The following is a 26,103-nucleotide window of genomic DNA, read 5'->3' as shown; positions in this document are numbered from 1 at the left end:
AATAAACGTTTCAACACTATTTGGTCTCAAATGAATGTACGAAACACAAGCGTGCTTGCGCTAATTTGAAGAGTTTTCAGGATGAGTCAAGCATTTAGAGCAATTAAGGAAGCGAGATTGAAGAGCAAGGAAGTGAAATTCAAATGAAGCCAAACTCATGGCCTGAGACGCACTCACATCGATAACTTCCTTCTGTGTTGACGCATACTGAATTCAAGGGGCATGAACTACTTCCTTGTTGCGTGCACTCGTCAACGTCTGGAAATGCAGACAGCCACGTAATTACTAACATTGCTGCAGATTACTCATTTACTGTGCTGTTCTTTCAAAATTCCAAATAAGTTTTGTAACACTTTTAAAAGCTTTCGAAGCTGCAGATTACTCATTACATCACAAAAAAATTCATTGCCACTTTTCTATTGCAGATATAACAAACCACATAATTAAACAAAATACCTTGATCGCAACACAGACCGCTCCACCCTGGTTGACATAAACAACCTGAAGCAGTCGCAGTTGCTCCATTGTAACAAACCACTTCACAACTCTCAACTTCCTGCAGGGTCGGGCACTCCTCCCCTCCGCACGTGTTATTAGTGATCACTGATCTGTTCCTGACTTTATTGTTCGTCACACCGCATGTTTGTGGACAAACGCCCCAGTTTTCCCAATCCGATACAGTGCAGCTTACTAAACAAAAATTTGTCCTGCTGATTCTTTGTAGACAGAGTGTAATTTGGGTTTCGATTTCAAGATTTTGACACGAATTTCTGAACTGTTATTCAGCTATTCTGGGACAACATACCAGAACAACACTGAGAGTTGCATTTTTGTTCATCCCTGTGATCACCAACGCATTCCGCCCCGTTGCAGGTCTTATTCAAGTGAATATTTCTTTCCCGTACCTTAGAGCCTGTGCCGCAAGTTTTGTTGCATCTGGACAAATTATCAACCAATTTTTAGCATCATATAAACTTGATTATCGCTAATTTATACATCCTATGAAGCAATGCAGTGTCAAACATTGATAGTAATTGTTTTCCAGAAAATTGCCTTCAGAGAAAACGAATCATTACGGTAACATTTAGATAGGTACAAGAGCCAAAATAAATACTAACTCTCCCCAAGCTGACCACTGGCCCCACACACAATCTTCAGGACAACAAACATCATTGCACGTTCTCTCTTCCATGAAGCTGCCATTGCAAGGGGAACCACCGCATGTTTGCGTCACACTGACACTTCTCAACCTTGATTGCGTTCCTTCAAATAAACAATTTTGTTACGTTTTTTTTTCAATCTATGCCAGAAAGCATACCAAATAACTACCAACCATTCTGGCACGTTTTGGAGCAGAGCGTCCAAACACTCCAATTGTTCCAGACACATTTGACTGGGCAACAATTTTGATTACAGATTCTGCAAATAATTGTTTATTGTTATAGAAGTAATGAGCAGTAAATTTTTAGCAAATTAGGAACAGGGAATCTAACAAATGGGAAGCTGAGTGATATCTGGTGCCAACACAAAATCGCCACCTTCCCACTCATGACAAGTACCAAACACCATGCATTTTTATTCAATAAACACTTACTCTGACTCTTCTGATTGACCTTCGCTTTCGAATCCGCCATGCTGAGCTTCCACGTCAACCTTTCTTGATCTGAACCTGGATCCACCACCGCAGGTAACATTGCAGTTGCTCCACACACCCCAGTTACCCCAAACACAATCCACAGGACATGGGTGTGTGTTACACGGTGTTGAATCAATATCAGAACCATTGCAGGTTTTTCCGCCACACGCGAGCTCCATGGAAACTTGGCGTTGTCGGTGTTTTTGGCCTCCACCGCATGGGACAGAACACTCGCCGAAATCACTCCACTCTACCCACTGGCAGTCGATGGGACAACAGTGAGTGTTACAGAATTGTGACGAGGTATCTTCGCCCAAACATCCTTGACCACCGCAGTCAGCTGCAACCACAACCTGTCGATTGCGATATTGTGTGCCGTTACCACATTCAATGGAACAATCCTTAAATTTACTCCACTGTCCCCACTGGCAGTTAACCGGACAACATTGGGTGTTGCATCTCTGCGACTGCTCGGTTGGTCCTGTGCAATTTAAACCTCCATGCCTTTCGTAACGAGCGATTTTCCTAAGTTTTGTTTGAGTTCCCCCACCACAACTTACAGAGCATTTATCGTAATTGCTCCATTCTCCCCATAAACAATCAACAGGGCAAGGCCGAGTGTTGCAGGATTGGTTAAAGAATGTTTCGCCCGCACATTTTGTGCCACCAAGTTGTTCTTTTACTTGCACCGATCTTGTTTTCATCTTATTTCCGCCACCACAACTCACAGAACATTTTCCAAATTCGCTCCACGCTCCCCAGATGCAATGCATTGGACATGGGTGGGTGTTGCAACTTCTTATGGACATCGAAAAGCAGGAACAAGCTAAACCTCCATGCCTGGAACTTACAGAGATATTTCTTGATCTAACCTGTGTTCCCCCTCCGCAAGTGACAGAACACGTCCCGTATTCACCCCACAAACTCCAACGACAATCTATAGGGCAAGGCTGAGAATTGCATCTACTTGAAGACGTTGATGGCCCCGAACAAGCTAAACCTCCATGCCTGGAACTTACAGAGATATTTCTTGATCTAACCTGTGTTCCACCTCCGCAAGAGACAGAACATGTCCCGTATTCACCCCACAAACTCCAACGACAATTGATAGGGCAAAGCTGAGAGTTGCATCTACTTGAAGACGTTGATGGCCCCGAACAAGCTAAACCTCCATGCCTGGAACTTACAGAGATATTTCATGATCTAACCTGTGTTCCACCTCCGCAAGAGACAGAACATGTCCCGTATTCACCCCACAAACTCCAACGACAATTGATAGGGCAAAGCTGAGAGTTGCATCTACTTGAAGACGTTGATGGCCCCGAACAAGCTAAACCTCCATGCCTGGAACTTACAGAGATATTTCTTGATCTAACGTGTGTCCCCCCTCCGCAAGAGACAGAACATGTCCCGTATTCACCCCACAAACTCCAACGACAATTGATAGGGCAAGGCTGAGAATTGCATCTACTTGAAGACGTTGATGGCCCCGAACAAGCTAAACCTCCATGCCTGGAACTTACAGAGATATTTCTTGATCTAACGTGTGTCCCCCCTCCGCAAGAGACAGAACATGTCCCGTATTCACCCCATGAACTCCAACGACAATCTATAGGGCAAGGCTGAGAGTTGCATCTACTTGAAGAGGTTGATGGCCCCGAACAAGCTAAACCCCCATGTCTGGAACTTACAGAGATATTTCTTGATCTAACGTGTGTCCCCCCTCCGCAAGAGACAGAACATGTCCCGTATTCACCCCACAAACTCCAACGACAATTGATAGGACAAAGCTGAGAGTTGCATCTACTTGAAGAGGTTGATGGCCCCGAACAAGCTAATCCTCCATGCCTGGAACTTACATCGATATTTCTTGATCTAACCTGTGTTCCCCCTCCGCAAGAGACAGAACATGTCCCGTATTCACCCCACAAACTCCAACGACAATCAATAGGACAAGGCTGAGAATTGCATCTACTTGAAGACGTTGATGGCCCCGAACAAGCTAAACCTCCATGCCTGGAACTTACAGAGATATTTCTTGATCTAACCTGTGTTCCACCTCCGCAAGAGACAGAACATGTCCCGTATTCACCCCACAAACTCCAACGACAATTGATAGGGCAAGGCTGAGAATTGCATCTACTTGAAGACTTCGATGGCCCCGAACAAGCTAAACACCCATGTCTGGAACTTACATCGATATTTCTTGATCTAACGTGTGTCCCCCCTCCGCAAGAGACAGAACATGTCCCGTATTCACCCCACAAGCTCCAACGACAATTGATAGGGCAAAGCTGAGAGTTGCATCTACTTGAAGAGGTTGATGGCCCCGAACAAGCTAAACCCCCATGTCTGGAACTTACAGAGATATTTCTTGATCTAACGTGTGTCCCCCCTCCGCAAGAGACAGAACATGTCCCGTATTCACCCCACAAACTCCAACGACAATTGATAGGACAAAGCTGAGAGTTGCATCTACTTGAAGAGGTTGATGGCCCCGAACAAGCTAATCCTCCATGCCTGGAACTTACATCGATATTTCTTGATCTAACCTGTGTTCCCCCTCCGCAAGAGACAGAACATGTCCAGTATTCACCCCACAAACTCCAACGACAATCAATAGGACAAGGCTGAGAATTGCCTCTACTTGAAGACGTTGATGGCCCCGAACAAGGTAAACCTCCATGCCTGGAACTTACAGAGATATTTCTTGATCTAACCTGTGTTCCACCTCCGCAAGAGACAGAACATGTCCCGTATTCACCCCACAAACTCCAACGACAATTGATAGGGCAAGGCTGAGAATTGCATCTACTTGAAGACTTCGATGGCCCCGAACAAGCTAAACCCCCATGTCTGGAACTTACATCGATATTTCTTGATCTAACGTGTGTCCCCCCTCCGCAAGAGACAGAACATGTCCCGTATTCACCCCACAAACTCCAACGACAATTGATAGGGCAAAGCTGAGAGTTGCATCTACTTGAAGAGGTTGATGGCCCCGAACAAGCTAAACCCCCATGTCTGGAACTTACAGAGATATTTCTTGATCTAACGTGTGTCCCCCCTCCGCAAGAGACAGAACATGTCCCGTATTCACCCCACAAACTCCAACGACAATTGATAGGACAAAGCTGAGAGTTGCATCTACTTGAAGAGGTTGATGGCCCCGAACAAGCTAATCCTCCATGCCTGGAACTTACATCGATATTTCTTGATCTAACCTGTGTTCCCCCTCCGCAAGAGACAGAACATGTCCCGTATTCACCCCACAAACTCCAACGACAATCAATAGGACAAGGTGAGAATTGCATCTACTTGAAGACGTTGATGGCCCCGAACAAGCTAAACCTCCATGCCTGGAACTTACAGAGATATTTCTTGATCTAACCTGTGTTCCACCTCCGCAAGAGACAGAACATGTCCCGTATTCACCCCACAAACTCCAACGACAATTGATAGGGCAAGGCTGAGAATTGCATCTACTTGAAGACTTCGATGGCCCCGAACAAGCTAAACCCCCATGTCTGGAACTTACATCGATATTTCTTGATCTAACGTGTGTCCCCCCTCCGCAAGAGACAGAACATGTCCCGTATTCACCCCACAAACTCCAACGACAATTGATAGGGCAAAGCTGAGAGTTGCATCTACTTGAAGACGTTGATGGCCCCGAACAAGCTAAACCTCCATGCCTGGAACTTACAGAGATATTTCTTGATCTAACCTGTGTTCCACCTCCGCAAGAGACAGAACATGTCCCGTATTCACCCCACAAACTCCAACGACATTTGATAGGGCAAAGCTGAGAGTTGCATCTACTTGAAGACGTTGATGGCCCCGAACAAGCTAAACCTCCATGCCTGGAACTTACAGAGATATTTCTTGATCTAACGTGTGTCCCCCCTCCGCAAGAGACAGAACATGTCCCGTATTCACCCCACAAACTCCAACGACAATTGATAGGGCAAAGCTGAGAGTTGCATCTACTTGAAGACGTTGATGGCCCCGAACAAGCTAAACCTCCATGCCTGGAACTTACAGAGATATTTCTTGATCTAACGTGTGTCCCCCCTCCGCAAGAGATAGAACATGTCCCGTATTCACCCCACACACTCCAACGACAATTGATAGGGCAAGGCTGAGAGTTACAAGTACTTGAAGACGTTGATGGCCCCGAACAAGCTAAACCTCCATGCCTGGAACTTACATCGATATTTCTTGATCTAACACGTGTCCCCCCTCCGCAAGAGACAGAACATGTCCCGTATTCACCCCACAAACTCCAACGACAATTGATAGGGCAAGGCTGAGAATTGCATCTACTTGAAGACTTCGATGGCCCCGAACAAGCTAAACCCCCATGTCTGGAACTTACATCGATATTTCTTGATCTAACGTGTGTCCCCCCCTCCGCAAGAGACAGAACATGTCCCGTATTCACCCCACAAACTCCAACGACAATTGATAGGGCAAGGCTGAGAATTGCATCTACTTGAAGACTTCGATGGCCCCGAACAAGCTAAACCCCCATGTCTGGAACTTACATCGATATTTCTTGATCTAACGTGTGTCCCCCCTCCGCAAGAGACAGAACATGTCCCGTATTCACCCCACAAACTCCAACGACAATTGATAGGGCAAGGCTGAGAATTGCATCTACTTGAAGACTTCGATGGCCCCGAACAAGCTAAACCCCCATGTCTGGAACTTACATCGATATTTCTTGATCTAACGTGTGTCCCCCCTCCGCAAGAGACAAAACATGTCCCGTATTCACCCCACAAACTCCAACGACAATTGATAGGGCAAAGCTGAGAGTTGCATCTACTTGAAGACGTTGATGGCCCCGAACAAGCTAAACCTCCATGCCTGGAACTTACAGAGATATTTCTTGATCTAACACGTGTCCCCCCTCCGCAAGAGACAGAACATGTCCCGTATTCACCCCACAAACTCCAACGACAATTGATAGGGCAAGGCTGAGAATTGCATCTACTTGAAGACTTCGATGGCCCCGAACAAGCTAAACCCCCATGCCTGGAACTTACAGAGATATTTCTTGATCTAACGTGTGTCCCCCCCCCTCCGCAAGAGACAGAACATGTCCCGTATTCACCCCACAAACTCCAACGACAATTGATAGGGCAAGGCTGAGAATTGTATCTACTTGAAGACTTCGATGGCCCCGAACAAGCTAAACCCCCATGCCTGGAACTTACAGAGATATTTCTTGATCTAACGTGTGTCCCCCCTCCGCAAGAGACAGAACATGTCCCGTATTCACCCCACAAACTCCAACGACAATTGATAGGGCAAGGCTGAGAATTGTATCTACTTGAAGACTTCGATGGCCCCGAACAAGCTAAACCCCCATGCCTGGAACTTACAGAGATATTTCTTGATCTAACATGTGTCCCCCCTCCGCAAGAGACAGAACATGTCCCGTATTCACCCCACAAACTCCAACGACAATCTGTAGGGCAAGGCTGAGAGTTACAAGTACTTGAAGACGTTGATGGCCCCGAACAAGCTAAACCTCCATGCCTGGAACTTACAGAGATATTTCTTGATCTAACATGTGTCCCCCCTCCGCAAGAGACAGAACATGTCCCGTATTCACCCCACAAACTCCAACGACAATTGATAGGACAAGGCTGAGAATTGTATCTACTTGAAGACTTCGATGGCCCCGAACAAGCTAAACCTCCATGCCTGGAACTTACAGAGATATTTCTTGATCTAACCTGTGTCCCCCCTCCGCAAGAGACAGAACATGTCCCGTATTCACCCCACAAACTCCAACGACAATTGATAGGGCAAAGCTGAGAGTTGCATCTACTTGAAGACGTTGATGGCCCCGAACAAGCTAAACCCCCATGCCTGGAACTTACAGAGATATTTCTTGATCTAACGTGTGTCCCCCCTCCGCAAGAGACAGAACATGTCTCGTATTCACCCCACAAACTCCAACGACAATTGATAGGGCAAGGCTGAGAATTGTATCTACTTGAAGACTTCGATGGCCCCGAACAAGCTAAACCCCCATGCCTGGAACTTACAGAGATATTTCTTGATCTAACCTGTGTTCCCCCTCCGCAAGAGACAGAACATGTCCCGTATTCACCCCACAAACTCCAACGACAATTGATAGGGCAAAGCTGAGAGTTGCATCTACTTGAAGACGTTAATGGTCCCGAACAAGCTAAACCTCCATGTCTGGAACTTACAGAGATCTTTCTTGATCTAACCTGTGTTCCACCTCCGCAAGAGACAGAACATGTCCCGTATTCACCCCACAAACTCCAACGACAATTGATAGGGCAAAGCTGAGAGTTACATCTACTTGAAGACTTCGATGGCCCCGAACAAGCTAAACCTCCATGTCTGGAACTTACAGAGATATTTCTTGATCTAACATGTGTCCCCCCTCCGCAAGAGACAGAACATGTCCCGTATTCACCCCATGAACTCCAACGACAATTCACAGGGCAAGAGTGAGTATTGCACGAGCGAGAAGAATACGAAAACCCAGAGCAAGACCCTCCGCAAGAATGGGATCTTGTTTTAGAGCGAGATCTAGACTGCGTTCCTCCGCCACAATTGGCGGAGCATGAACCGTAACGCCCCCATGATCCCCAGGCGCAGTTCACCGGACAGCATCTTGTGTTACAAGTCTGTGACGAAGTTGAGCTTCCGTAACAACGACTGCCTCCTCAACTTGCACTCCGGCCGTATCCCCGGGTCCGTGTCCTGATTCCACTTCCACAGCTCGCAGAGCATCCACCCCCAACTCCTCCATGATGCCCAATAGCAGTTCACTGAAACAATCATGATGATAATAGTCGAAATGCGATATCTTAAAACTCAGAGATTGAATTTTTTTATTACAAAATTTCATTACAGTTAAATTCAAAGTACATTTGTTCATAAAGAGTACTACTAACTTCCACTCGGAGTGTAGATTATAATTGTTAATTGCCAACTTCTGTATATTATGTACACGGAATGAGCCAATAATGTTCGTGATACCAAGCCGGCCACACTATTAGATCCCAAGCAGTTGCTTGGCGATGGTATTATCCAATACAGTTTGTCTCTAGCCGCTCGTACCTCGTTTGGGACTTAACGCAGCGACATCCAGCGCAAAGAAACTGCAAAGTGAGATCCTCTCTTTATAGCTGATAAGACTGTTGTCAGTCACCAACTGCACTGATGTGTATTGGTAGGTCGAAGCAATGCGCACAACGCTTTGTAGCTAATATCTGTATCGCTATTACGTTCCAACACAACAGCACGTTTTTTTGTAGTCGCATTGATATGTTTCATAAATTTAAAACAAATTTAACCTCATTTTCCACTGAACAGCAAATAAGGAGAAACCTATTCTCTGTTTCATTACCTCGACAACATTGGGTGTTGCACGATCTCGAGTAAGGCAAGTTGCAGGAACCGCACTCTCCCTTACTCCGAGTTATTGTTGGATACATTCTTCCACCTCCACAAGGTCGTGAGCAGCTTCCCCACCTCCATGGACAGGGCGTGGTGCTACAATCACTCCAAAACAACCTGCAGAAGTCCAAATTCTGGGGTAAATCGAACATTTTGCTGCAATTTGTATTTCTTTTTGACGGCAAAATTCGATTTACAAACACATCACAAACCTCACTCCGCACAACAACAAACATACTTACCATGCCGATGAGCCATGAATAATTGCCAGCAAACATAAACAAACGAAAAGAGTTTTCAGCATAACTACCGCTGCTTAAAATTTCTGCAGTTTTGCTAAAATAAACGTTTCAACACTATTTGGTCTCAAATGAATGTACGAACCACAAGCGTGCTTGCGCTAATTTGAAGAGTTTTCAGGATGAGTCAAGCATTTAGAGCAATTAAGGAAGCGAGATTGAAGAGCAAGGAAGTGAAATTCAAATGAAGCCAAACTCATGACGCATCTTTGTAAACAACGGCACATTAAATTGCTCTAGCAAAATCAAAATTCCGGAAATTCCAAGACACTGAACAATTTTACACAAAATTTCTGGTATTATTTATTTTTTTGCAATCCTATTTTAGAGATTATTACAGCTTTTATTTCATAGTATGTTTAGCCGTTTGTTAAACACTACTTTTATCGATCTTTTTTGTTAAAACTTCACCAGATTTTGATGCAACAGAATTTGTACATAGAAATTCCAGAACTTAATCAGTTGGAAAATATCAACACGATGTGCACAGAGCTGCCTAATCGCGAGCGCCCCCTGCCATTGCCGAAAAATTAAGAAAGCAAAAAGTTGTTGGCACCTAACAACACGTAGCATTCTGTCTAAAGTGGAAACACATGCGCTCGAGTTTGAGGGAGAAATTTTTGCAAACAAGTCATATTTTACGCTCTGGTGCAAAATAGTCAACATATTGTACAAAAATGACCGCATAAAGGAGCCATCGCTCTATGCATATGTAAAACGTTAACGTTCGCAGACCAATAACATCGCTTTATCCCCCGACCCATATACCAGTAAGGAATCCTGATCGATGTTCGTGGCCAGGATCACTTGGGGTTCGAATCCCGGTGTGCAAGATCGGTTCATCGACCCAAAATCGCACTAAACTGTTGCTATTGTTCAAATACAGCAAACAATATTTCGATTATTCTTGAGCAATCAACTTTGTACTGGGTATTGCTAACACTTTTTATAAGCTGAGGAATGTATTTTACGATCAAAACGTGCTTTGTGATCCATGATTTTACCGAAAATTTAACAATAAAATAAGTTTCACTACAAAACTATATAAAAACGACGACTTTTTTTAAAAAATCGTGAGTGCTTTTTTAATTTGTTGATTACGTTGTTCAAATTAATGTTCGTAATTCTACAGAAAAAACTGGTGTCAGACGTTTCAAATGTTGGAACGAAAAGCAGCTGAAAACGATTCTCCGTCAATATAGTTACATTTCCAACAATTTGATTCTCGAGTTTAACTTAGTCTCAATAAACCATGATGAAAATTGTGTCATCGCGATATATGATCTGTGAAATACGAGAGATAAAATTGCGTAGCGTTCGAGTTTTTCAATTGGCTTAATAGGTTTTCTTAAACTAAAATCGATAGATAGATAATGGCACGCTACTTTAAAACTCTTTCAAGATGTATTTATGGATGATAAATCATATGAGATGCAATAATAAAAATAACGTAGGGTCTTTCCGGGTTGTCATTTAAAGGCCAGACTTCACATCACACGTTCTCTAAAGTAAGTCAGGCGGAAGTTCTAAAAAGAAATCGTGAGTTTACGCACAAGGAAACACTGAGCTTGTTTTCAGCTGAATCGTGTTAAGTCCTGTTGTTTACGTTACAGAGAAGTTTACCAAGCACATATTTCAACACTGTACAAAGTATGTTGACGTAGTTTTGGCAATCACAATACCAACAAACATTCACAGAAAATCTAACTTTCGAACAGTTTCTTACCGATGCAGCTTCCACTCTCCAATTCCATGTGCTCAGGACAAGCACATACGTAACTACCAACCGTGTTTGTGCATTCCATGTGGTCTACTGTACACGGGTCGTCATCACATTCGTTGATATCTTCACATAATTTTCGCCAAGAATCATTAGGAATGGTGCAGCATTGAATCTCATATATGGTGGGCTAACTAACTTAACATCACAAGCAACAGATAACGCCGTGTGCGCTGATTTGCCTGAAGGATTCCGTAATTACATTCACACCAAAATCCTTCAGGCAAATCAGCGCACACGGCGTTATCTGGACACGCATCTTCGCCAAAATCAGCACAATTCCTATTACAAATTTAGAAATTTTCATAAAAGCTTTTAAACTAAAGTTTTCTTTTAATTTGGAAACTTCTTAATTCTTTATACCCACGTATCAAATTTGGGTCATAGAAAGACTTGTCATCAATGTGTACGACAAAAAAACAAATAAACATGTTTGTTTATTTCTCACCAACACAGGTCCTGCCGTCCCCTTCGAAACCTTCAACACATCGACAATCGTACGACCCAACCTTATTTTCACATATTGCTCGGACGTGGCAATTAGCGGTTTCTTCGGTACATTCGTTGATATCTGTAGATCGATGTTCAGAACAAAAGGCTACATAAACTTCAATAGGTTTAACACAATTTACATGTTTGAAAATGAGAATGGCTGAGAAGGGGTTTTTTTACACGTGGAACATATGAGTGAATAAATTTGAGACGTTTTTTGTTTTCATAGCATAATTATCTATGGCCAACACAGTTTTATTGTTGATTGGCGCGTAAGACAAATGTGAAAAACGTTTCTCATTAATTCAAACCAGAGCATTGTCCGCCTTGGGACACGAAGCCAGGAAGACAAGGACAAGTATAACTTCCTTCAATGTTGACGCATTCACTGTTGTCTGGGCAAGTATCAGTGCCCGCTTCACACTCGTTTATTTCTATAAAAGTAAGTTTCGGTTATTAATCAACGTAGCGCAATTGTAACGTTTTACCCATGTAACCTAATGCCTAATATGTGTAGAATTAAATTTTTATGTGTTTCAATGTTTGTCTACATTAAGAGGAGATGAAGTGCGTGGTCATTTACCTGAGCAATGAGTACCGTTTCCAGTGTACCCTTCATCACACAAACAGTAGAAGCTTCCATCAGTGTCGATACACTGTGCGTTTTGGTGGCATGTGACACTCTGATCATCGCATTCATTAATATCTGGAACAAACAATATTATATGAGTATTATAGGCGAAAAATGTGAAAATATGCAATGAAAATTATAATGTAAAGTTTAGTGTTGACAGAAAGAAAATTTTTTTTTAATTTTGTTTGGACATGTCCTTGTTATCTGCTGCGATCCCGCAATTTCCTGCTGACGTACTTTCACATCCAAAATCGTCGTTTTTCTGGTAGCCAGACTGGCAATCACAGTGGTAACTTCCTTCTGTGTTGACGCAGATTGAATTCAAGGGGCATGAACTACTTCCTTGTTGGGTGCACTCGTTAACGTCTGGAAAACCAAACAGTGACGATGTATGTCACTGTTGTTATAACCAGAGGGAAATAGCTAGGGAGATACGGTTTTTACTACAGAAAATATGTACCTTGATCACAACAAAGACCGCTCCACCCTGGTTGACATAAACATCCCGTAGCAGTCTCAGTGGCGCCATTGTAACAAATTACTTCACAACTCTCAACTTCCTGCAGGGTCGGACACTCCTCCCCTCCACACGTGTTATTAGTGATCACTGATCTGTTCCTGACTTTGTTGATCGTCACACCACATGTTTGTGGACAATCGCCCCAGTTTTCCCAATCCGATACAGTGCAGTTCACTAAAACCAAAAAAAAATTTAGTCACTGGGGAGTTATATATTAAATTCCACAAAGCGATATGTGGACAGCTCAGAAGGATTTTTCTTGAGAAAGATATATTTCGCCTAAGAAGGCATCATCAGTTTCTCTAACTTATTCAAACATCTGAGCTGTCAACACTTTGTGGAATTTAATATATAACTATAACGATATGGTGTGCGATCGACAGCCTGTCAGGGGACTTTGGCTTTTAAATAGATCCAGTTTTTTAATCTTTAATCATATTAGCCACCGGGGATATCGTGCAATGTAACGTGTAACTTGTGTTTAATTTGATTGCTTGAAATTTTTTGTTCGATGCTAAAACGGTTTTAACTCACGTGAAGGTTTGCTGCACGAGCGAGACGAAGTTGAAGACCCAGAGCAAGAACCTCCGCAAGAATGGGATCTTGTTGTAGAGCGAGATCTAGACTGCGTTCCTTCGCCACAATTGGCGGAACATGATCCGTACAATCCCCAAGGACCCCAGGCGCAGTTCACCGGACAGCATTTTGTGTTGCAAGTCTCCGACATAATTGATCTCCCAGGACACTGACTGCCTCCGCAACTAGCACTTCGGCCGTATCCTCGGGTCCGTGTTCTGATCCCACTTCCACAGCTCGCAGAGCATCCTCCCCAACTCCTCCAAGATGCCCAATAACAGTTCACTGAAACAATCATGACAATAACAGTGGTAATGCGATATTTGGAGTTTGAATTACGGTACCACAAAAGGTACAAATGTTCTCAAACAGTTATACTAACTGCCACTCACAGTGCAGATTATAATTATTACACTGAAAGCTACTGTATTTTATGTACAAGCAACGAACCAATGATGTTCGTAATATCAAGCCGACAACACTATTGGCTCCCAAGCAGTTGTTTGGCCGTAGTGTGTTCTGCTGTGGTTCGTCTCCGGGAGTTTGTACCTATAGTTTGGTACCTAACGAAACCATGTCCACTACAAAGTCACCACAATGTGAATAGTCTGGACAGCGACAAGACTGTTGTGATGTGAACTGATACGTCGTGACAGTGCATTCCAGGAATGCAGCTAATATCTGTTTCGTTATAACTTTGGCGAAAGTACCAACACAACAACATGATTTGGTAAACGCAATGACCAGTTTCATTTAACAAAAACAAACTTAACTTTATTTTCTACTCAACAACAAACGAGGAGAAACCGGTTCTTATTTCATTACCTGGACAACACTGGTTGTTGCACGATCTCGAGCTCGGCAAATTGCAGGAACCGCAACTTCCTTGTGTTCTAGTTACTCGGGGAGATTGGGTTCCACCTCCGCAAGGTCGTGAGCAGCTTGCCCAGCTCCATTGACAAGGAGTGGAGTCGCATCTTCGTCTTCTTCGTCTACTCCAAAACAACCTGCAAATGAACATTTTGCTGAAATTCTTATTTCTATTTGATGGCAAAATTAGATGTACAGAAACATTACTATAACCTCACTCCGCACAAGTACAAAATCAGCTAATTACGTTTGATGTATATGCTAGTAACAATCAAACTTTCATCATCCGGTTTATTTGCACTAATTATAAGCGGCTTTAGGAGAGTTCAACTTATAAAACCCCTGGATGATTTTTATTTGCATCTAGACGAACAAAAACAATGTACAAATAATACCAATAAAATTTTGTATGTACTTACCATGCCGATGTCCCGTGAATAATTACAAGCAAACATAGACAAACGCAAAGAGTTCTCAACATAATTTTACTGATTTAAATTTATGAAAAATATTGCTAAAATAAACGTTCGAACACTCAAACACATGAACTAAACACCAACTTGCCCGCGTTAGTTTTTAAATAGTTTAAACATTGAGTCACAATTTTTTCGAATCTTTTTTGTCAAAGAAAAATACGGAATTTCAGTTATTAATCGAAACTCAAATGAAGCCAAATATATGACACATCTCTGGAAACAACAACGCGTTTCTCTGGCAACGTTGAAATTCCGGATAAGTCACTAACCAAGTTCTACACAAAATTCTCGGTATTATTTTGTTTAATGCCGCGACGATTTTAGGGATTTTTACCGCTTTTGCTACATAATATGTTTAGGATTTGGTTGATATTTAATTTGCCCCGATATGTGAAGGTAGAAGTGGTTTGGATCCACTTGTTGATGCCATCAATGACTAATCCTAACAAATTTCTTTGTGTGCTCAAGGTTGTCTTTTACCGCATGAAGAAGCTATATATGTAACAGATTGACTGTCGCGGACCATTGATGGGTATTGGCGGGCGGACGTGCAGCGTCGTACAATGCTTCGACTTTTATGAGCAACCAACTTTTTAGTAGCTAAAAACAATTCTCCGAAAAATTGACACATTTCCAGAGAATTTATAACCGAGTTTAACATCATCACAATGAATTACGACTAAAACTGAGTCACCACGGTATATGAACTTTGAAATGAGAGGGCTGAAATTCTGTTACAATCAATTTGATGCTCACAAAATATTAATCTTACGAGAATTAGACCACAACCTTCGTAAATGTCGACTTTGTCAATTGACTTAAGGAGAGAAAAAAAATTGTTTAAAATTTGTTTTTTATCAAAAAAGCAATGACCACAGGTGTATCTTTTAAATATGTAGATTTTCTGGTTTAATTTTCTTTTACTTTTTTAATATATCCTCTGATGGTCACAGTAGCCACTAGACAAAATTGGTTTTATCAACAAACTTACGCACAAAAACACGTGTTTAAAACTAATTTGTTTGTGTCTGGTTTGCAATCATGACGTAACGCACTACTGAACTACTGGCAACACAAAACCACAACTTCTAAAAGTTGAAACGTGTTGTTGACTATATGTTCTTCAAAAGTAGACAGATGGGCTGAAATGGATAAAGAAGCATGTCCCAAGAATATATTGTATACCCTGCATTTTTATTACTAATACGGTTCTTGTTCAAAGTTGTCAGACTTAATTAAATATTAGCCTACACCCATGTTGCTTCCAAACTGACGTGAATCACATGTTGTTGTTCTTGTAACGAAACATCCGCATTGGATTCACTTCCAACTCGCATGTGACAAACTTTCGGTTCAGAACTTCCGCCATACTTTGTGTCGTGGATGAAGAGAAAAAGAAAGAACCGTTAGCGCCTGGCGGAACTAGGATTGAAATGTTGGCGCTTTACGTGCTTCCAGGAAGCGTGATATGAAGGTAAGTGGGGCAGTTTAAAGAACGATTGTACGGATTTCTTTAGTTGTCAATTGATTTAAACACTTAAATGACAAAGATTACAAGGACCTTAATTACGTAGTTATTATGGTTATTGTTTCAAACATTTATATTTTATACAAATTATAAATTCTATAAAAATCTTACATACATTTAGGCTAATAAAGCCCTCTATTATGTTACTATCTATTCCAGTACCTTTTTTGCCGACTTTAACAGCTTGTAATTTTGTAGGCGAGGGTCATGTAGTAGTGCTTTTAATCAATATATTGTATAAGGTATCATAGGGCAAATTCAAAGACCGAAAGTTTGATAAATCCGTCTCACCATGAAGACGACGCGATAAACTTGAAATTCGAATACTCCGGTTTCGTTGCTAACGAAATTACTGACAATGATCTTTAACGTCTGATTGGGATACTTCTGGCATTGAAATATTGCTTTACATGTGTTTGTTTGTCAATAAATCTTTGAATTTTTTTCGCCTATTTCGTCACTCTTTAGACTTTTTTATGTTTTCATATCAACCAGTTCCTTATCGACATTGACTGAAAGTTATAATGTGGTAAAATAATTTTCGCGAAAAATGTAACTTGATACGACCACTAGATTCTGAGATACAGCTGATCAAACTTACATTTAAACCGCTGTGATCGTGCAAAAGCTAGATAATTATTGTGTGACGTCATAAAATGCGCTATAGTTGTGTAGGAATGGGAGGAAATGTGGGATTAACTAACAGTAAACAACAAGTGAACAGTGTAATGAACGTTGACATCATTAAATTTTGGAAATCCTGCACAAAGCTTGAAGTTCAACTTCCTGAAAATTTATGTACGTGACCCAAAATGATTAAATCGTTAAAATATTTCTGGCCCCTTGCTCGTCACGTTCAGGTCTCCATTTTAACTTCGCTTGCTTCACTTGTAAGTTTATATGGAAAATATTCTGGCTCCACGCTCAATAGGCCAGGTACTCAGCCAGAACAAATAGTGTTCGAAAACATTTTGGCAAGTTTGATCAGATAGATATGAGCAACAGCAATGCTAACGTTCAAAGCAGGTTTACATTTGCTTAACGTCCATTATTCAAAGTGGATTTTCATGGTGTGCCTTCGATTGTTTTAACTCGTTGCTTCAAACGAAGTTACGACAAATCTGATTTGTTTTGGGTAGACTTACGCTTTAAACAGTCCTTTGGAAAGCTATGTTATCACGCGAACGTAAACTGAATACAATAAACGTAGGTTCATTAGGTTTGCAGGCTTGGCAGCCCAGGTATTGCAGCATTGCTGGATCAGCCACTGTTTTGTAGCGAGATCTGAAAAATCAAGCTTCCGGTGAGGTTTGAACTAACGACTCTTGGCTAACCAGGCCCAACGATCTACCAACAGAGCTACAGGAGCTTGTATAAATGGAAATGCAGCCACCTTGACCGCGCGGCTCCAGTTCTTCGCTGTAATCCGTCAGTGCAGAGTAACCTGGACGTTTACCAAATTGGGGTTGGCGACCCTGCTTGGGTTATATTTCTCATTTGCTTCAAAAATAAAAACACTTAAAAACACAACCAAGATTTTATTAGCTTTGTATTTCCTTAAATATATGCTTCAAAAGAAAGAAAAAGTCCTTGACAAGACCTAAAGTTAGACATACAAATTCCTGGAAACTTGCGTATATCCACTTCGTAAGCTACTATGGCTTTGCAACGTGACCAAAGAAAGAATAATTGCTGTCGCATCTTGTATGTCACGATTTTAACTTCACTGCTTTGTGTGCTAAATCCTGTGTGATTTTTGGAAAGTTAACCTGGGTCATCGTCAAATGCCCGAATAAAAATAAAAAAAAACAATCGTCACCAACTAATATCTGTAAACATATGCGCATCGTTTAATAATTTTCTGTTGTCCCTAAATTGCGTTCTAGGTTTATTGTAGTAATATTTCATGCAATTACATGATTGGAAGGATTGCCCCAATGCGAAGGTCCTAACTTGGCGATATTAGCTATCGTATCAAGATCAACAGGTTTACAGGCTTCGCAGCCCAGGCATTGCAGACCACAGGGATAGCTCAGCTGGCCTGGCTAGCCTAGGGTCGTGAGTTCAAACCTCACCGGAAGCTTGACTTTTCAGATCTCGCAAATAAGTGGCTGATCCAGCTATACTGCAATACCTGGGCTGCGAAGCCTGTTAACCTAATGAGCCTAAGTTTATTGTATTTAGTTTTCGTTCCACACGTTTAACCGCGTGATAATATAGCTTTCTGAGCGACTGTTTAACTTTGACGTTTAAAACGTAGGCCAAAACAGAACAATTTTAATTTGTCGCAGCATTGGTTAAACAAACGATTTAAACCATCTAGGGCTCACAATGAAAATCCACTTTGAATAATGGACGTTAAGCAAATGCAAACCTGCTTTGAAAGTTAGCATTACTGTTGCTCATATCTTTGACGTACCATAATGTTTTCGAACACTATTTGATCTGGCCAAGTACGTGGTCTATTGATCGGTGAGTCTGAATATTGTCCAAAGAAACTTACACGAGAACAAATCACACAATCAAGCAAAGTTAAAATGGAGACTTGAACGTGACGCGCACGAGACCATAAAGTGACGATTTAATCATTTTTGGTCACGTACATAAATTTTCAGGAAATTAAACTTCAAGCTTTGTGCATGATTTCCATAGGTTATATTCTATGATGTCTTCAACAACATTCATTTCACTGGTTGAGAAAACAAAAATTAAAAAACACGCCTGCTGGTCCATTCAGGCCACAAACGTTCTTAGGACTTTGTAATTTGTTGCATCTGTATTATACAACAACCGATTTTGTGTAGGCGCTAAACCTACTTCCACGTTACCAAAAATACGAAATATGGAGCAAATAATATGAATTATGTGAGCTGCAGACAGATGGCCACTCTATCGACCTATTAGGTCCCATCATTACCAATATTTTGCCCGGAGTGGACAAAACGACAATCTTTCTATAAATACTAAATGCGCGATAAACAAATAACTGTTTGTCTGCGTCTCCCTAAGTCGTAATCTTTGAATACAATATGCGTGGCGTTAGCAATCATAACTGCCTAGACCAAAATCCACAAAAAGTACCCTGTCCAGGTAACAATTGTCTTATAAAGCAAGTAAACATTCATGATTCCTCTGCTGCTCTTGTTTATGCAACGATCTACCAGGCTGAATTATAAAGTATATCCGGTGTCCCATGTGAATGGTTAAATGCTAGTTCATGTGACAGCGTAATTTTGTTTTCTCTTTTCCTGACTGTCTGCGTTGCAGTTGGTCATTCTAGTCTGACTACTATCGTGTGACAAGCGCACGGTGTGCCTCGGTCCACCGTAAGGACCGGTGTAGGGCATACTACTTTAAAAGCATTGAAGTTAACATTGCCAGTCTTGTGTCTTCCTATTGCCAATTGTTAGGAATAAAATTGTATATACAAATTGGAAGATTGATTAGTTCAAAACCAGAAGAATAGAGATTTCCAAATTCTAGCCACAAGGCTCTTGTACTCACTAGTGGTGGTGTTTGTTTTATTGCAATAAAAATCTACTATGATCGCAACGGTTTGAACGTAACGTTGATCAGCTGTATCTTAGAAACAAGTGGTCGTATCGAGCTATTATTTTTGCGTTAAAAGTTATGATCATTCAAAAGTTTAATTATTTTTTGTTCAAAATTCCCATACCACATGCACTTCAAAGTTACAGTAATATTTTACCATGTTATAGCTTTCAGTCTATGTAGATAAGGAACCGGTTGATATAGAAACAAAAAAGGTAAAGGAGTGAGGCAATAGGCGAAAAAAATCCAAAGGTTCATTTACAAACAAACACATGTAAAGCAATATTTCATTGTCAGAAGTATCACAATCAGACGTTAAAGATCTTTGTCAATAATTTCGTCAGCAACGAAACCGGAGTTATCGAATTCCAAGTTTATCGCGTCGTCTTCATCGTGAGATGGATTTATCAACAATGTGGTCTTTGAATTTGCCCATCTTTTGTGCACCTTATACAATATATTGGTTAAAAGCACTACATGACCCTGGCCTACAAAATTACAAGCTGTTAAAGTCGGCAAAAATGGTACTGGAATATATAGTAACATAATAGAGGGCTTTATTAACCTATATGTATCTAAGATTTGTATAGAATTTATGATTAGGGTAAAATATAAAGGTTTGAAACAATAACCATAGTAACTACGTAATTAAGGTCCTTGTGATCTTTGTAATTTAAGTATTTAAATCAATTGACTCTTAAACAAATCCGTACAATCATTCAAGTAATATTTATGCCCTTAAAATACCCCATTTACCTTCACTGCAACAAATACGAGCAATAGGACAACCACGCTTCCTGAAAGCACGTAAAGCGCCAACATTTTAATTCTGGTTCTGCCAGACGCTGACGGTTCTTTCTTTTTCTCTTTTGTTCTCGACGCAAAGTTTGGCGGAAGTTCTAAAACGAAAGTTTGTCACATGCCAGTTGGGAGTTAATCCAATACAAATGTTTCGTTCCAACAGCAACACACGATCCACATCAGTTCTGAACAACTCGGGTGTAAGCTAGTATTTAATTAAATCTGATAATTTTGAACAAGGTTGGAATAGGTTGTTTTTAGGTTGCAAAATTGAACATTTGTAAAGCAAACCAACCAATGGTAAATATATGCGTGTGACACAATTGAATTAATCATCAATGCTGTTTGATTTATACTCGTAATATCTCTAAAAATTTTAATCTATTTGCATTAGTTTATGTTAGCTTTGCTCCGTAAATTTTAACGTTCATGCCAAATTATTCGCATATTTAAATGAGAATTTGCAAAGTAATTCTTACCAACGCAGTTTCCATCCTGGAGGCCCATATAGGAAGGACAAGTACAATGAAAACTTCCCACTGTGTTTTGACATTCCATGTAATCACCAGTGCAAGGTTTCTTCTGTGGGTCGCTACATTCGTCAATGTCTTAAAGGCAAAAGTGGTTGATTAAATTATAACTTAAGTCAAAGAGAAAAACCTTAATAAAACATTTTAAAAAAGACTGGTGCCATAGGTGTGACATACCAGATTCTATTTGCATACAGTGATAACAACGTAAAAGAACAAACGCAAACTAAACTCGAGGGTAATATGTGTTGTTAAGTACACGTTTACAATGTCAGTCACCGAACAAGCAAACACGTTTGAATGAAGCAAAAATCTCCCACTGACGAATTTGATCGAATCGTACATAAACAGTATTACAAAGCAATTAAAAATTATTTTATGGATGTCATAATGTTCTATCAGTTGTGATATACCTGAGCAGACTGTTCCATTTCCTGAAAATCCATGCTCGCACATGAAAAGGAAGCTCCCCTCAGTGTCAACGCATCGACCGTTTTGATGGCAATTGGAAATCTGCTCTGTGCATTCATCGATGTCTAAAACAAATTTGTCATTAATTATTATTAACTTGACATAACATTAAACATAGAAAATGTTGGTTTATTTGTCGCACGTAGCACAAACAACACATTAAATTCCTATGACACCAAGTAACAAACTGTAAAAATAAAATCTACTGTGATCAGTTCCAAAAGGTTCTGACCCTTCCTTTAAAGTATTGGAACACAAGCCAAAATCCTACTTTCACATTCCAAGTCGTTGTTATTCCTATAGCCAGACTGGCAATCGCAGCGATAATTTCCCTATTGTGCTGACGTAGTTCGACGTCTCCCGGCATGAAGTACTTCCTGGCTGGCTGCATTCGTCAACGTCTGCCAAAGCACGCCTGTCAAGTTTTCTCAGCATTGCATTGATACACTTGTTTTTATTTAGATATTTGCATTTCCTCTTCATTGTAATGAACGAACATGTTTATTTGCTCGATGAACCACGTAATATTCTACATAACTGGTGGCTATTAGTTACAAATCATTGCATAAATGTATTTTCAGAAATATTTTAGCTTTTAGTAATATTTGGCTCAATGTAATTTACCTAAGTCACAGCTAACACCGTTGATTTTAAACTTACCTTGATCACAGCATAGACCGCCCCACCCAGGTTGGCATAAACAACCTGTAGTAGTCGCAGTGGCTCCATTGTAACAAACAACTTCACAACCCTGGAGTTCCTGTAGGTTTGGACACTCCTTCCCACCACACGTGTTATTAGTGATCACTGATATGTTCCTGACCATATTGTTCGTCACACCACATGTTTGTAGACAAGAGCTCCAGTTGCCCCATTTCGAAACAATGCAGTCCACTTAAAAATAAAAATTTATCCTTCAAGTTACGGATCTGATTAGTCAATAACGGTTTCTAACAGCAACTTTTAGACACAGTCAAATGTAATACGACATAACAATAAAGAGTTCGTATTGTGTTGTTGGCCAAATCTTTCAAACAAGAGTTTGGCCGCTAAACATTTAACACGAGATTCTGAGGTGCTATTTAAATATTCCGTGACAGCTTACCTGGGCAACACTGAGAGTTGCATTCTTGTTCATTCCTGTTATCACCAGTGCAATCCGCTCCGTTGCAGGTCTTGTTCAAGTGAATATCTCTTACCCGTACCTCGGAGCCCGTGCCGCAAGTTTGGCTGCATCTGCCAAATTATCAACCAGTTTTTAGCATAATTACTGTTAATTTATACATCGCCTCGGACGGAAAAAGAATCACTTTGATATCATTTAGATAGATACAACATCCAAAATCAATACTTACTCTCCCCAAGCTGACCACTGGCCCCACACACAATCTACAGGACAGCAAACATCATTGCACGCTCTCTCTTTCGTGAAGCTGCTAAAGCAAGGGGAACCACCGCAAATTTGCCTCACGCTGACACTTCTAATTCTTGACTGCGTTCCTTTAAAAAAATATTTTGTTTATTTTTAGTCGATACTAGGAATCATACATATCACTACAAACCGTTTTCACACTTTTTGGAGCAGATTGTCCAAACACTCCAATTATTCCAGACACAGTCGACTGGGCAACAATTTTGATTGCAGATTCTGCAAAAAAAATTTTTTATTGTTACAGAAAGAAGCAATGAGCGATGAACTTTACTAGATTTACCGAACGTGGAACGGAAAATTTAACGACTGAGAAAAAAACATGTTTAGTGGTATCTGTTATCAACACAAAAATAAGCGAAATTATATTATGTTGTTGGCAAATCACCACCTTCCCACTTAAATATGACAAGAACCAAACACCATAAACCTATTCAATAAATAAACACTTACTCTGACTCATATGATTGACCTTCACATTCGAATCCCCCATATTGAGCTTCCACGTCAACCTTTCTTGATCTGAACCTGGATCCACCACCGCAGGTAACATTGCAGTTGCTCCACACACCCCAGTTACCCCAAACACAATCCACAGGGCATGGGTGTGTGTTACACGGTGTTGAATCAACAACTAAACCATTGCAGGATCGTCCGCCACACGCTAGCTCCACAGAAACTTGGCGTTGGCGGTGTTTTTGGCCTCCACCGCATGGGACTGAACACTCGCCGAAGTACCTCCACTCTCCCCATGTGCAGTCGACGGGACAGCAGTGAGTGTTACAGAATTGTGACGAGGTATCTTCGCCCATACATGCTTGTCCACCACAATTAGCTGCAAACAGAATACGTCGATTGCGAAACTGTGTACCGTTACCACATTCAACAGGACAGTCGTTAAATTTGCTCCACTGTCCCCACTGGCAGTTAACCGGGCAACATTGGGTGTTGCATCTTTGCGACTGCTCGGTTGGTCCTGCGTAAAATTCTTTGTTATAGTGTATATTAAACTTGATGCGAAATATGATAATATTCCCTGATTTGAATGAGGACGATTCATGATTTGTAATGAAAGCAATACCACACTGTAGCTTTCAGTAAATGTCGAACGAACCGGTTGGTTTGAAAGAATAGTGTAAAAAAATGACGAAATGGGCGAAAAATATACCAAAGATTTATTTGCAAACAACACATGTTGGTTCATATTTCAATTGAATTTCAATTCAATTCAGTTTATTTTCGTCGTTATCCGAAAACAATAAAAACTCGGCACAGTTAAACACGATAAATGGAACAGAAGGACCTTGGGCCGCTAAACTGACCCTTGATAGTTTTACAGTGTGTACAAAAGAAAATCAACAATCACTATGCAATTAACGAAACAAATAAAACAAAAATAATAGCAAGAATTTGTTCGTTTGTTTTATGCAGCGAACGATTGTATTTTGGTAAATCGTTGTGAATTTAAGTTTGGCGAGTGCACGCACACACGAGGAGAGCAATTAGGTAGCAGGTCGAATTTAAGTGTTGTTGTGATGTTGTGCAAAATTTCAATGTCAAAAGTTTCACTGTCAGACTTTTAAGATCTTTGATCTTTGTCATTAATTTCGTCCGGTTTTATCCCGTTGTCTTCACCGTGAGACGGATTTGTCAACTTTTCCGTCTTTGAATTTGCCAATCTTTTGTATACCTTATACAATATATTGGTTAAAAGCACTACATATCATGGCTTACAAAATTACAAGCTGTTACAGTTGGCATAAAAGGTAGTGGAATACACAATAACATAACAGAGGGCTGCATGAACCTATGTAACTTGTATATGAAAGATTTCATATCATAGAAATCGTAATTTATGATAATATAAAATGTGTAAATATGCAATTAAGTCGTTTAAATCTTGTGATTTAACCACTATTTAATTTGAGCAAATCAATTGACCATTAAACAAATCCGAACAATCATTATCCATACAAATTCTAGTACCTGCACGGCAGCAAATAAAGCAGTAGGTCCGCCACGTTTCCTGAAAGCACGTAAAGCGCCAACATTTCAATTCTGGTTCTGCCAGGCGCTAATGGTACTTTGTTTTTCTCCTTCATTCTCGACGCAAAGTTTGGCGGAAGTTCTGAACCGAAAGTTTGTCACATGCCAGTTGGGAGTGAATCCAATACGAATGTTGCTACAACAACATATGATTCACGTCAGTTTGCAAGCAACATACGTGTAGGTCAATATTTAACTAAGTTTGATCATTTTAAACAAGGTTGTAATAGGTTGTTTTTAAGTTTTTTGGACATTTGTAAAGCAAAATTGAACATTTGTAAAGCATACCAACCAATGGTAAATATATGCGTGTAACACAATTGAATTAATCATCAATGTTGTTTGATTTGTACTTGTACCGTCTCTAGAAAATTTTAAATCAATTTACATTATAGGATTATGTTTGCGTTGATCCCTAAATTTTAACGTTAATGCCAAATTATTCAAATACCTAAATAAAATTTGCAAAGTAATTCTTACCTATGCAGTTTCCATCCTGGTGGCCCATGTAGGAAGGACAAGTACATTGAAAACTACCGACTGTGTTTTGACATTCCATGTAATCACCGGTGCAAGGTTTCTTCTCTGGGTCGCTACATTCGTCAATGTCTTAAAGCTAAAAGCGGTTGAATAAATCTTAACAGAACATAGCCAGCAAAACCTTAATATACTTTTTTGAAAATGAATGGTGGTATGTTTACATAACGGATAGTACTTGCTTACAGTGATAACGTAATATATTTTTCTTGATGAAAGAACAAACGCAAACTAAACTTAACGCAGGAGGAACAGCAAAAGTATATTCGCTTATCACACACAAAATTAACCCATCAAAATATCTAAATGTCGTGAATAACGATTTCAATCTTTCGACTACCGACGACGCACTCAACCAAATTTTGTGACGATGCGCCTAAAGTTGGTCGGATTGCTTCATCTTGAGAGCCGGAATGTTACAGAGAATATTGGTAAACTAACTTGAACAGCATGACGAGGGTCGCACGTTCCTGA

At 40.6% G+C, this 26,103-nt stretch overlaps 3 protein-coding genes and 1 long non-coding RNA gene across 4 annotated transcripts; all 4 read right to left on the bottom strand.

Annotated features, from left to right (window-relative positions):
* Positions 1-222: 222 nt before the first annotated feature.
* LOC145908021 (uncharacterized) lies at positions 223-934 on the bottom strand. The gene is made up of 3 exons (XR_014402918.1): positions 806-934; positions 457-690; positions 223-258 (listed from the first exon to the last, which is right to left on the bottom strand). It is a non-coding gene; the product is annotated as an uncharacterized LOC145908021 (long non-coding RNA).
* Positions 935-1,169: 235 nt separating this feature from the next.
* On the bottom strand, positions 1,170-8,438 carry LOC145909509 (coadhesin-like). Its single transcript, XM_082996898.1, has 5 exons — positions 8,290-8,438; positions 7,711-7,810; positions 5,028-5,078; positions 1,595-1,989; positions 1,170-1,263 (listed from the first exon to the last, which is right to left on the bottom strand). Exons 1-5 carry the CDS (start codon positions 8,436-8,438, stop codon positions 1,170-1,172), a joined length of 789 nt encoding a protein of 262 aa, XP_082853024.1.
* An 11,345-nt stretch (positions 8,439-19,783) lies between these two features.
* LOC145908001 (uncharacterized) lies at positions 19,784-23,043 on the bottom strand. The gene is made up of 8 exons (XM_082995172.1): positions 22,973-23,043; positions 22,723-22,853; positions 22,278-22,511; positions 21,889-22,018; positions 21,560-21,682; positions 21,096-21,224; positions 20,572-20,714; positions 19,784-20,262 (listed from the first exon to the last, which is right to left on the bottom strand). The coding sequence occupies exons 5-8, from the start codon at positions 21,600-21,602 to the stop codon at positions 20,131-20,133; spliced, it is 447 nt and encodes a 148-aa protein (XP_082851298.1). The 5' UTR covers positions 21,603-21,682; positions 21,889-22,018; positions 22,278-22,511; positions 22,723-22,853; positions 22,973-23,043; the 3' UTR covers positions 19,784-20,130.
* On the bottom strand, positions 22,539-25,651 carry LOC145909508 (coadhesin-like). Its single transcript, XM_082996897.1, has 6 exons — positions 25,573-25,651; positions 23,500-24,022; positions 23,180-23,265; positions 22,973-23,117; positions 22,723-22,853; positions 22,539-22,546 (listed from the first exon to the last, which is right to left on the bottom strand). Exons 1-6 carry the CDS (start codon positions 25,649-25,651, stop codon positions 22,539-22,541), a joined length of 972 nt encoding a protein of 323 aa, XP_082853023.1.
* Positions 25,652-26,103: the final 452 nt, after the last annotated feature.

This window comes from Ascidia mentula, chromosome 7, assembly GCF_947561715.1.
Source record: "Ascidia mentula chromosome 7, kaAscMent1.1, whole genome shotgun sequence".
In the NCBI taxonomy this organism is placed as follows: domain Eukaryota; kingdom Metazoa; phylum Chordata; class Ascidiacea; order Phlebobranchia; family Ascidiidae; genus Ascidia; species Ascidia mentula.
The sequence above is the reverse complement of the archived record's forward strand: the minus strand, read 5'-3'. Positions and strand labels throughout refer to the sequence as shown.